This window comes from Lipotes vexillifer, unplaced genomic scaffold, assembly GCF_000442215.2.
Source record: "Lipotes vexillifer unplaced genomic scaffold, Lipotes_vexillifer_v1.1 scaffold811, whole genome shotgun sequence".
NCBI lineage: Eukaryota > Metazoa > Chordata > Mammalia > Artiodactyla > Lipotidae > Lipotes > Lipotes vexillifer.
The window spans coordinates 1,722,229-1,735,168 of NW_006775554.1; the positions used below are offsets into that span (position 1 = coordinate 1,722,229).

General features: G+C 43.3%; 1 protein-coding gene across 2 annotated transcripts in view; it reads left to right on the forward strand.

Moving 5' to 3' along the window:
* Positions 1-12,940, forward strand: part of PRKCB (protein kinase C beta) — a 319,031-nt gene that overhangs the window by 247,472 nt on the left and 58,619 nt on the right. For both annotated transcript variants that reach the window (XM_007449990.1, XM_007449989.1), the window contains exon 11: positions 12,775-12,931. In XM_007449990.1, the coding sequence (XP_007450052.1) occupies positions 12,775-12,931 (157 nt within the window). The remainder of the gene's footprint in view (positions 1-12,774; positions 12,932-12,940) is intronic.

Sequence of the window (12,940 nt, forward strand, 5' to 3'; positions counted from 1 at the left end):
ATTATAGGGGTTCCAGAAGAAGAAGAGAAAAAGAAAGGGACTGAGAAAATATTTGAAGAGATTATAGTTGAAAACTTCCCTAATATGGGAAAGGAAATCGTTAATCAAGTCCAGGAAGCACAGAGAGTCCCATACAGGATAAATTCAAGGAGAAATACGCCAAGACACATATTAATCAAACTGTCAAAAACTAAATACAAAGAAAGCATATTAAAAGCAGCAAGGGAAAAACAACAAATAACACACAAGGGAATCCCCATAAGGTTAACAGCTGATCTCTCAGCAGAAACTCTACAAGCCAGAAGGGAGTGGCAGGACATACTGAAAGTGATGAAGGAGAAAAACCTGCAACCAAGATTACTCTACCCAGCAAGGATCTCATTCAGATTTGATGGAGAAATTAAAACCTTTACAGACAAGCAAAAGCTGAGAGAGTTCAGCACCACCAAACCAGCTTTACAACAAATGCTAAAGGAACTTCTCTAGACAAAAACACAAGAGAAGGAAAAGTCCTATAATAACGAACCCAAAACAATTTAGAAAATGGGAATAGGAACATACATATCGATAATTACCTTAAATGTAAATGGACTAAATGCTCCCACCAAAAGACACAGATTGGCTGAATGGATACAAAAACAAGACCCATATATATGCTGTCTACAAGAGACCCACTTCAGACCTAGAGACACATACAGACTGAAAGTAAGGGGATGGAAAAAGATATTCCATGCAAATGGAAACCAAAAGAAAGCTGGAGTAGCAATTCTCATATCAGACAAAATAGACTTTAAAATAAGGACTATCAGAAGAGACAAAGAAGGACACTACATAATGATTAAGGGATCGATCCAAGAAGAAGATATAACAATTGTAAATATTTATGCACCCAACATAGGAGCACCTCAATACATAAGGCAAAAACTAGCAGCCATAAAAGGGGAAATCGACAGTAACACATTCATAGTAGGGGACTTCAACACCCCACTTTCACCAATGGACAGATCATCCAAAATGAAAATAAATAAGGAAACACAAGCTTTAAATGATACATTAAACAGGATGGACTTAATTGATATTTATAGGACACTCCATCCAAAAACAACAGAATACACATTTTTCTCAAGTGCTCATGGAACATTCTCCAGGATAGATCATATCTTGGGTCACAAATCAAGCCTTGGTAAATTTAAGAAAATTGAAATTATATCAAGTATCTTTTCCGACCACAACGCCATGAGATTAGATATCAATTATAGGAAAAGAGCAGTAAAAAATACAAACACATGGAGGCTAAACAATACACTACTTAGTAACGAAGTGATCACTGAAGAAATCAAAGAGGAAATTAAAAAATACCTAGAAACAAATGACAATGGAGATACAACGACCCAAAACCTATGGGATGCAGCAAAAGCAGTTCTAAGAGGGAAGTTTATAGCAATACAAGCCCACCTTAAGAAGCAGGAAACATCTCGAATAAACAACCTAACCTTGCACCTCAAGCAATTAGAGAAAGAAGAACAAAAAAACCCCAGAGTTAGCAGAAGGAAAGAAATCATAAAAATCAGATCAGAAATAAATGAAAAAGAAATGAAGGAAACAATAGCAAAGATCAATAAAACTAAAAGCTGGTTCTTTGAGAAGATTAACAAAATTGATAAACCATTAGCCAGACTCATCAAGAAAATAAGGGAGAAGACTCAAATCAATAGAATCAGAAATGAAAAAGGAGAAGTAACAACTGACACTGCAGAAATACAAAAAATCATGAGGGATTACTACAAGCAACTCTATGCCAATAAAATGGACAATCTGGAAGAAATGGACAAATTCTTAGAAATGCACAAACTGCCAAGACTGAATCAGGAAGAAATAGAAAATATGAACAGACCAATCACAAACACTGAAATTGAAACTGTGATTAAAAATCTTCCAACAAACAAAAGCCCAGGACCAGATGGCTTCACAGGCGAATTCTATCAAACATTTAGAGAAGAGCTAACACCTATTCTTCTCAAACTCTTCCAAAATATAGCAGAGGGAGGAACACTCCCAAACTCATTCTACGAGGCCACCATCACCTTGATACCAAAACCAGACAAGGATGTCACAAAGAAAGAAAACTACAGGCCAATATCACTGATGAACATAGATGCAAAAATCCTCAACAAAATACTAGCAAACAGAATCCAACAGCACATTAAAAGGATCATACACCATGATCAAGTGGGGTTTATTCCAGGAATGCAAGGATTCTTCAATATACGCAAATCTATCAATGTGATTAACCATATTAACAAATTGAAGGAGAAAAACCATATGATCATCTCAATAGATGCAGAGAAAGCTTTTGACAAAATTCAACACCCATTTATGATAAAAACCCTGCAGAAAGTAGGTGTAGAGGGAACTTTCCTCAATATAATAAAGGCCGTATATGACAAGCCCACAGCCAACATCATCCTCAATGGCGAAAAACTGAAAGCATTTCCACTAAGGTCAGGAACAAGACAAGGTTGCCCACTCTCACCACTCTTATTCAACATAGTTTTGGAAGTTTTAGCCACAGCAATCAGAGAAGAAAAGGAAATAAAAGGAATCCAAATCGGAAAAGAAGAAGTAAAGCTGTCACTGTTTGCAGATGACATGATACTATACATAGAGAATCCTAAAGATGCTACCAGAAAACTACTAGAGCTAATCAATGAATTTGGTAAAGTAGCAGGATACAAAATTAATGCACAGAAATCTCTGGCATTCCTATATACTAATGATGAAAAATCTGAAAGTGAAATCAAGAAAACACTCCCATTTACCATTGCAACAAAAAGAATAAAATATCTAGGAATAAACCTACCTAAGGAGACAAAAGACCTGTATGCAGAAAATTATAAGACACTGATGAAAGAAATTAAAGATGATACAAACAGATGGAGAGATATACCATGTTCTTGGATTGGAAGAATCAACATTGTGAAAATGACTCTACTTCCCAAAGCAATCTATAGATTCAATGCAATCCCTATCAAACTACCACTGGCATTTTTCACAGAACTAGAACAAAAAATTTCACAATTTGTATGGAAACACAAAAGACCCCGAATAGCCAAAGCAATCTTGAGAACAAAAAATGGAGCTGGAGGAATCAGGCTGCCTGACTTCAGACTATACTACAAAGCTACAGTAATCAAGACAGTATGGTACTGGCACAAAAACAGAAAGATAGATCAATGGAATAGGATAGAAAGCCCAGAGATAAACCCATGCACATATGGTCACCTTATCTTTGATAAAGGTGGCAGGAATATACAGTGGAGAAAGGACAGCCTCTTCAATAAGTGGTGCTGGGAAAATTGGATAGGTACATGTAAAAGTATGAGATTAGATCACTCCCTAACACCATACACAAAAATAAGCTCAAAATGGATTAAAGACCTAAATGTAAGGCCAGAAACTATCAAACTCTTAGAGGAAAACATAGGCAGAACACTCTATGACATAAATCACAGCAAGATCCTTCTTGACCCATCTCCTAGAGTAATGGAGATAAAAACAAAAATAAACAAATGGGACCTAATGAAACTTCAAAGCTTTTGCACAGCAAAGGAAACCATAAACAAGACCAAAAGACAGCCCTCAGAATGGGAGAAAATATTTGCAAATGAATCAACTGACAAAGGATTAATCTCTAAAATTTACAGGCAGCTCATGCAGCTCAATAACAAAAAAATAAACAACCCAATCCAAAAATGGGCAGAAGACCTAAATAGACATTTCTCCAAAGAAGATATACAGACTGCCAACAAACACATGAAAGAATGCTCAACATCATTAATCATTAGAGAAATGCAAATCAAAACTACAATGAGATATCATCTCACACCAGTCAGAATGGCCATCATCAAAAAATCTAGAAACAATAAATGCTGGAGAGGGTGTGGAGAAAAGGGAACACTCTTGCACTGCTGGTGGGAATGTGAATTGGTTCAGCCACTATGGAGAACAGTATGGAGGTTCCTTAAAAAACTACAAATAGAACTACCATATGACCCAGCAATCCCACTACTAGGTATATACCCTGAGGAAACCAGAATTCAGAAAGAGTCATGTACCAAAATGTTCATTGCAGCTCTATTTACAATAGCCCGGAGATGGAAACAACCTAAGTGCCCGTCGTCGGATGAATGGATAAAGAAGATGTGGCACATATATACAATGGAATATTACTCAGCCATAAAAAGAAACGAAATTGAGCTATTTGTAATGAGGTGGATAGATCTAGAGTCTGTCATACAGAGTGAAGTAAGTCAGAAAGAGAAGGACAAATACCGTATGCTAACACATATATATGGAATTTAAGAAAAAAAAAATGTTATGAAGAACCTAGGGGTAAAACAGGAATAAAGACAGAGACCTACTGGAGAACAGACTTGAGGATATGGGGAGGGGGAAGGGTGAGGTGTGTTAGGGCGAGAGAGAGACATGGACATATATATACTAACAAACGTAAGGTAGATAGCCAGTGGGAAGCAGCCGCATGGCACAGGGAAACCGGCTCGGTTCTTTGTGGCTGTCTGGAGGGGTGGGATAGGGAGGGTGGGAGGGAGGGAGACAAAGAGGGAAGAGATATGGGAACATATGTATATGTATAACTGACTCACTCTGTTATAAAGCAGAAACTAACACACCATTGTAAAGCAATTATACCCCAATAAAGATGTTATAAAAAAAAAAAAAAAAGAGCATGGACTTTGGAGATAGGTGACCTAGAAGGGTCACTTCCTAGTAAGAGTGACTTTGGACCACTCACCTAACTTCTCTAAGCCCTGGCTTCCTCTCCTGTGAAATGGGGATGGCAGCGGTACCTATACTACCCATCTGTGTGGAATTAAATGAAATAATGCACAGAGTAGGTAAGAAATGGGGGTGGTTATCATATCAGCCCCAAACTGGCCACCTTCTCTCACATGCTGGTCATCCCAACATTGTCTTCTTTCTCCCTGGCACACACATTGGCCCATTCCCTTTGTTTTTGTTTTTGTTTTTGTTTTGCGGTACGCGGGCCTCTCACCACTGTGGCCTCTCCCACCGCGGAGCACAGGCTCCGGATGCACAGGCTCAGCGGCCATGGCTCACGGGCCCAGCCGCTCCGCGGCATGTGGGATCCTCCCGGACCGGGGCACGAACCCGTGTCCACTGCATCGGCAGGCGGACTCTCAACTGCTGCACCACCAGGGAAGCCTGGCCCATTCCCTTTGAATGTCACCCATTCTTTGTCCAGCCACCCGACTTGGTGCCACTGCTGCTCTCTCTGCTGGAGACATCTCAGAGGGCTGGGAGTTGGCATCTGGACTTTGAGTTCTACAGCTTAAGAGCTCACTTCCTACATTAATTCTAGACCAAGGTTTGTGGATCCAGGTAGTTTAATCCTAAGGGGACATGATTGGCTTCCCTTTGGCTGGAATATGCCTCCCCCATGTCTACTGCACTAGTCCTGGTCATTCTTCAGGTCTCAGCTTAACCATCACTTCCCCAGGGCATCTTTTGCTGGCCCACCAAATCAGGTTAAGTCCTCCATGTGAATACTCGCAGGGCACCATGAACTTCTCTTTCAGGAGTTTAATCATAATTGAATTGGACTCATTTGTGCCGGTGTGTGAGCCTCCTGAAGGGGTTGTCATTCTGCCTCGCCAGTGCCTGGCACATCCCAGACACTTAATTCATGTTTACTGAATGAATAAATGAATTGGCCAGCCTTCCAAGTCCTGGGTGAGACTAGGAAAGGTGACACATTTGGAAGGCAGACTGAATTCCATCTCTGTTGCCCATCTCAATTGAAGCCTTAAAAGTTTTTTGATTAAAAAGAGCGTTCATAACCAAACACAAGAAATAAATAAAGCAAGGTAACAGGGGCCACACCTGACAAGGCTGGGTTGCATTAGGGCACATATGAAATCAGATGAATCTGTTCTAGTTGCCTGTTGCTGCATCACAAATCATCCTCAAACTCAGAGGTTTAAAAACTACAACACTTGTATATTATTATCTCTCATGGTGTATGTGGGTCAGGAAATTGGGAAGTCTCACTGGTTGCTTGTGGCTTGGGCTCTGTCCTGCAGTGGCTGGAGCTGGAACAGCTGAGGCTGGAGCACCCAGTGCTGTCTAGGCAGGAAGCTCTTTGTGTGGTCTCCAGGCCTCTCCACGTGGTCTCATGCTGTGGCCTCACTAGCACGGTGGCCTAGGGCTCCAGAGGCAGGTGTCCCAAGAGAAACTGACAGAAGCTGCTATCTCCCAAGTCACGCAGGATCCCGTCCACTGTATTCCATTCATTGAAGCAGTCACATAGGCTGCCCATTGTTCCAGAAGAGAGGGCACAGACTCTGCCCCTTGACTGAAGAGTGTAAAATATTTACAGACATGTTTTGAAACCACCACAGAATATCACTTCTTTCATGATACCGGGAAAGCTCTCAGGAAGCTCTCAAAAAGCTCTCCAAGGGCAGAGAGATTCCTTTTGAAAGGAAAGCTTGATTCGAATATTAAGGAGCAAAGTTCCCTTTTCACCCCCTGTAACGACTGTGGAGAGAGCGTTGGGACACTCAAAATAAAAGGGTTCTATCTGTTTTACTTCTAGACACCTCCTATCCCTCATATTAAATGAATCAATTCTGATATTACCTCAGAGCTCCTCAGAGCAACAAATTTAGTGATTACAATCAAGGGGAAGGGAGGCGCTTGTTAAAATGCGTCCTCCCAGGCCACAGTCAGAGCTTCTGGATGAGAGGTGGCGCTTGGAATCTGCCTTGTAAACAAGTACCCCACGTGGTTCTGATATAGGCAAGAGGCACCTGAAAAGAATGGAATTTATAAAGAATGGAATTTGTCTTGTTTTAGGTCATGTACTAACCTGATGCTATTTGACTTACTGAAATTTTTATTTTTATTAAGAATTTGTACTCAAGCGATAATTTTGTCTTATAGATCTTTAAAAGGTAGACATCCACTCAACCTAGTATAAATAAAATAATAACTTTATTGGGGAGATATGGAGGTTTCTATGGAAACAGCCAAGCCTCCTGAGAGACTGGAACCAAGAGCTGGAAAGCGAGGCCTTTGCTCATTCCCTGACCTTCTTTTTTTTTTTTTTTTTCCGGTACGCGGGCCTCTCACCGCCGCGGCCTCTCCCGGGCTCAACCACTCCACGGCATGTGGGATCCCCCCAGCCTGGGGCACGAACCCGTGTCCCCTGCATCGGCAGGTGGACTCCCAACTACTGCGCCACCAGGGAAGCCCTCGCTGACCTTCTTGTTTCCCTCACACATCCGGGTCACTTTTCTTTGCCTGCATGTGGTAGGAAAGGACCACTCTAGGCAGATCTGTGTGTTTTTCTTTTCAGGATCCTAGACTGCCTACATGGAGCATCCTAATTCCACATCCTTCAATTAGAGAATCTGATTGGTTCAACCTAGATCCGTTCTCCACCTCTAATCCAATCAGCTGTGGCCAGATAGGTCCCCTGCCCAATCAGAAGGCTCTAAGAAGGAGTTGGAAGAAATGAAAAGCATGCTAGGGTCTATATCCAAGTTAAACTGTGACCACTTTTTTTTTATTTTTAACATCTTTATTGGAGTATAATTACTTTACATTGTTGTGTCAGTTGCTGCTGTATAACAAAGTGAATCAGCTATACGTATACATATATCATATCCCCTCCCTCTTGCGTCTCCCTCCCTCCCTCCCTATCCCACCCCTCTAGATGGTAACAAAGCACCGAGCTGATCTCCCTGTGCTATGCGGCTGCTTCCCACTATCTATTTTACATTTGGTAGTGTATATATGTCCATGCCACTATCTCACTTCGTCCCAGCTTACCCATCCCCCTCCCCGTGTCCTCAAGTCCATTCTCTACGTCTGTGTCTTTATTCCTGTCCTGCCCCTAGGTCCTTCAGACCTTTTTTTTAGATTCCATATATATGCGTTAGGATACGGTATTTGTTTTTCCCTTTCTGACTTACTTCACTCTGTATGACAGTTCTAGGTCCATCCACCTCACTACAAATAACTCAGTTTCGTTTCTTTTTATGGCTGAGTAATATTCCATTGTATATACGTGTCACATCTTCTTTATCCATTCATCTGTCGATGGCCATTTAGGTTGCTTCCATGTCCTGGCTACTGTAAATAGAGCTGCAGCGAACATTGTGGTACATGACTCTTTTTGAATTATGGTTTTCTCAGGGTATATGCCCAGTAGAGGGATTGCTGGGTCGTATGGTAGTTCTATTTTTTAAACTGTGGCTACTTTTGATAATGTAGTCACTCTTATTTTTTCCCGATCTTTTTTGAAATACGTGTTCTAGAACAGGGGTCAGCAGACTACTGGCGCTGGGCCCACCAGCTATTTTTATAAATAAGGTTTTATTGGGACACAGTCACACCCATTCAGTTGTGTGTGGTCTACGGCTGCTTTCCCGTTACAGTGGCAGAGTTGAGTAGTGGATACAGAGACTGTCCCCCGAAGCCTATGATATTTACTCTTTGTCCTTTTACAGAAAAAGTTTGCTGGCCCCTGCTCTAGAACTTGATTCAGTTCTATCTCTAAATCGTTATTAATGCTTCGTGTGTGTCAGTTCTGTTTTCCTCCAGCTGCTATAGGAGAATTTTCCAGAGTTTGCCCCTTTGTGTAGCACTTGCAGGTTGTGGGGGGGGCGGTCCTCTGGTACTGGCTATTGTCCCCTCTACCCCTGTGGCTTAGGGCAGGGTGAGGCACTGAGAATCTTCACACATCCCTGTTGATTGACTGAAAGATAAATATCTCTACAAATGCAACAGTATTTTCTAAGGTGTGAAGCACATAGTATTGATGATTTGCAAGATGATTTTAGTTGAGTAATTGAGTTTTTTTAAGGTGGTACATAGGTGCCATATGAATGATAAGGTTTTTCTCTCTTTTTACATTTTCTCTTAGTCTTTCTAATTACTTGAATCGAAAGTCTCATTTGATGACAACATGCCATTAATAGCTAACATTTGCTAATAACACTTTTTTCCTTAAACAAGAGGAAAACACAGGCCTGGCTTGGAACCTTCAGCAGCCAGCAGTATCTAGCTAGAATTTCCTAGCACTGCTTTTGCTTTTATTTACTTTTTTAAAAAAATAAATTTATTTATTTTATTTATTTTTTGGCTGTGTTGGGTCTTTGTTGCTGCGCGCGGGCTTTTCTCTAGTTGCGGCGAGTGGGGGCTACTCTTCGTTGCAGTGCACGGGCCTCTCTTTGCAGTGGCTTCTCTTGTTGCAGTGCACGGGCCTCTCTTTGCAGTGGCTTCTCTTGTTGCGGAGCACGGGCTCTAGGCGTGTGGGCCTCAGTAGTTGTGACGCACGGGCTTATTTGCTTTGTGGCATGTGGGATCTTCCGGGACCAGGGCTCGAACCCGTGTCCCCTGCATTGGCAGGCGGGTTCTTAACCACTGCGCCACCAGGGAAGCCCCCGCTTTTATGCTCATCTTCCACTTATGGCTGGTGACACTGGCTTGCCATTAATGGTGGTGATATAAAATTTCCTTTTCAGATAAATGTAGTTAAGTAAAAATGTGACTAGATTTAAAAAATACCAGTTTAGGTGGTAGGGAAAAAATGTGAAAAAGGCACGTGAATGATTGGTTGAAGTTTGGAAACACTTGCCCTAAAGTACCTGCCATAGATACAAAGCAGTCCCAGTGTCCAGAGGAGGGAGTGACCTGTTTGGTCTACGTGGATCATTGAGGGATATAGAGGAAGGGAACATCTGAGCTGAATCTCAGATTTTCTGAGCAGTGAAAGCGTGTGGAAGGACACTACAGGCAGTGGCAATAGAAGAGCCAGAGGAAAAGAAAGAACAGGATGTGGTCAAGAAATTGTTTGACTTGCGGGAGTCACTGAGGGACTTGAAACATTTGAGTAGCCTGGTCAGATCTGCACTTTTAGAACAATCATTAGCTCCAGCAGGTTAATCTCTCTGAGCCTCAGTTTGTTCATCTGTAGAAGGGGATTAATTGAAACAGACTTAGGGTGTTCACCCCTGCCTCTGGTGCCTGGGGAAATTCCCAGCCATCTGTCCTGCTACTCCTCCAGACAGGGGACTGCATTGACATTCAAGGTGTCCAGGGCCCCTCCCCTGTGTTCCTGGGTGGTGGTTGGGTGGTGTGGGTTGTCTATGAGTATTCTGGGTTGTTAGATGGTACGTTGACCAGTGGTGACGGGGCAGTGGGGTTGCCACCCTCACAGCCAGCTCAGCGCTGAGCCCCTCCTGTGTACTTGGGGGTCCTCTCAGCTGATGACTCTGCTTCCATCCTCCTTCAGTCTCTCTACCCATTTGCCTCTGGCTAAGTCACCTCTCCACCCTTGCCCCAGCCCTGCCTTCTGGGGAATCTGGGAGCAGAAAATCCCCATCTCCAGCCTACTCTTAACATCTTAGTGGAGTCATTGGTTCTGCCTTGGTTGAGGACTAGGGAAGGAAAAACGGCTCTGGGTACCCGTGAGGGAGCAGAGGGAGATGGGAAATAAGCTAAGGACACGCACTCCAGCACTTTGAGCCCTACTCTGCCATGGGGGCGAGTGGGTCTGCTGTGAGGGCTGAGTAGCCGCCCGGCAGGGAGGACCTGCCCAGCTGGCAGCTCATATTTCTATGGTGAGCCTGGGGGAGAAAGCAGTCGGAAAAGTCCTCTTGATGCGGAGGTGTGCGTCAGGGCCTTTCTCCCTAAGTGCTCTAAATTCCTAGGCCTGAATCGCCCATGGCCACCCCTGGCTGTGATGAGAGAGAAGGTGGTGCGGGCAGGAGATGGGCCTCTGTGAGGGGCAGCGAGTGCAGCCCAGAGCTGCCGTGCAGGAGTCCAGTCAGGCCTCACCATCAGGGCAGGAGCTGAGCGGAGTGTGCAAGCTGCCCTCCTGCCTCGGGGCTCCCTCTGTGCGTCACTCCCTCTGGTCCCAGGCCTCTGTTGCTCTCTCTGGTCCTCCAGCTGAGTCAGGGACGAGCATTTCATTTCCTCAGCCACCTAAACTCCTTGAGGATTCTTCTGGATCTCTCGCAAGTGGAGTGTGTAAAGGCAGAGAGACCTTGGGATCAGGTAAACTGGAGTTCAAATCCTGGCTCTGTCCCTAACTGAATTTGTGGTGTGACAGGCCACTTAGCTTCCCCGAGCCCCGGGCTCCTATGAAATAGGGCTCTTTTCTTTTTAATTAATTAATTAATTAATTTTAAACTTATTTATTTATTTCTTCTTGAAGTGTAGTTGATGTACAATATTATATGTTACCGGTGTGCAATATAGTGATACACAATTTTTAAAGGTTATACTCCATTTATAGTTATTATAAAATATTGGCCATATTCCCTGTGTTGTACAATATGCCCTTGGAGCTTATTTTATACCTAATAGTTTGTACCTCTTAACCCCCCACCCCGTTGCTCCTCCCCCCTTGAAATAGGGTTCTTAATGGTACCGACTTCCTAGGGTCTTAGGCAAATTGAATGAGACATAATAAATGAAAACCATTGTCTGGCACCCTGGTAAGCACTCAAAATATTGTGGTGATTGATATTATTGCCTGCAAAATATCTGACACAGTACACGCAGTATATAGTTGCTTCAGTCTGATTGCTTCTTCCTGCAGGAAGCCATCTCAGAAGCCCCCAGACCAGGTTAGGTCTTGTTCAGTGTGGTCCCACCCCATGCTCCCTAAGAGGCTTCTTGAGAATGGTACCTGCTGGTCACTGTTCTCTCTGGCATAGTCACAGCCAGTGAAAATAATGATGTGTCACAAGCCACACTGATTAACATGCTCAGATTGTGACTACAGCTGCATGAAAGGAAGCCCCAGGACAACAGGAGAGGATGTTAAAATATTACATTAATCATCCCTGTAATTAATGTCCAAAGTCTTCCTTCCGCCCTGGAATGCAGGGTCAGAGAACGTGCCTGCTCATCTAATGCTGCTTCCCCGGTGCTTAGCAGGCTCTTAATGAATATTAAACAACTGAAAGAATAAGGAAACAATTGCCCCAGATTCAGTTCTTTCAGGAATTCACTCATTCCCTCCTTCAGCAAATACTTCTTGAACACCTACTGTGTGCCAGGCACTGTTCCAGACTCTTGGGTTACACCAGTAAACAAAACAGGCAAAGACACTTGCCCTCATGGGGTTTGTATTCTAGTCATGTTTGGCTGGGCATTGATACATATCCCAAAGGGATATCTGAATACTTGCTCATCACTCTTGGAACCATCCTCTATTTTTAAAAAAATCAAAAAAAAATTTTTTTAGAGATATGCTTTTTAAAAAATTGAAGTATAATTGATGTACAATGTTGTGTTCGTTTCAGGTGTACAGCAAAGTGATTCAGTTTATATACCTTTATTCTTTTTCAGATTCTTTTCCATTATATGTTATTACAAGATACTGAATAGAGTTCCCTGTGCTACGCAGTAGGTCCTTGTTGATCTATCTTATTTACAGTAGCGTGTATCTGTTAACCCCAAACTCCTAATTTATCCCTGCCTGCCCCCACCACTCTCCCCTTTAGTCACCATCACTTTGTTTTCTACGTCCGTGAGTCTGGAACCTTCCTCTGTTGATTGGGTTCAGCCATTCATGGTGCGAGGTCTGTGGGAGACTTGCTGTGTCGTAGCGGCACCCACCGAGGGCACGTGGACGACGCTTGGAGTGGATCTGAGTGACCGCGGCTTCCCTGGGACCCCTTCCACTACTGCACTGACGTGCCCGCTCTCTCACAGGTCATGCTCTCGGAGCGGAGGGGCACAGACGAGCTGTACGCCGTGAAGATCCTGAAGAAGGACGTGGTGATTCAAGATGATGACGTGGAATGCACGATGGTGGAGAAGCGGGTGCTGGCCCTGCCCGGGAAGCCGCCCTTCCTGACCCAGCTGCATTCCCGGTTTC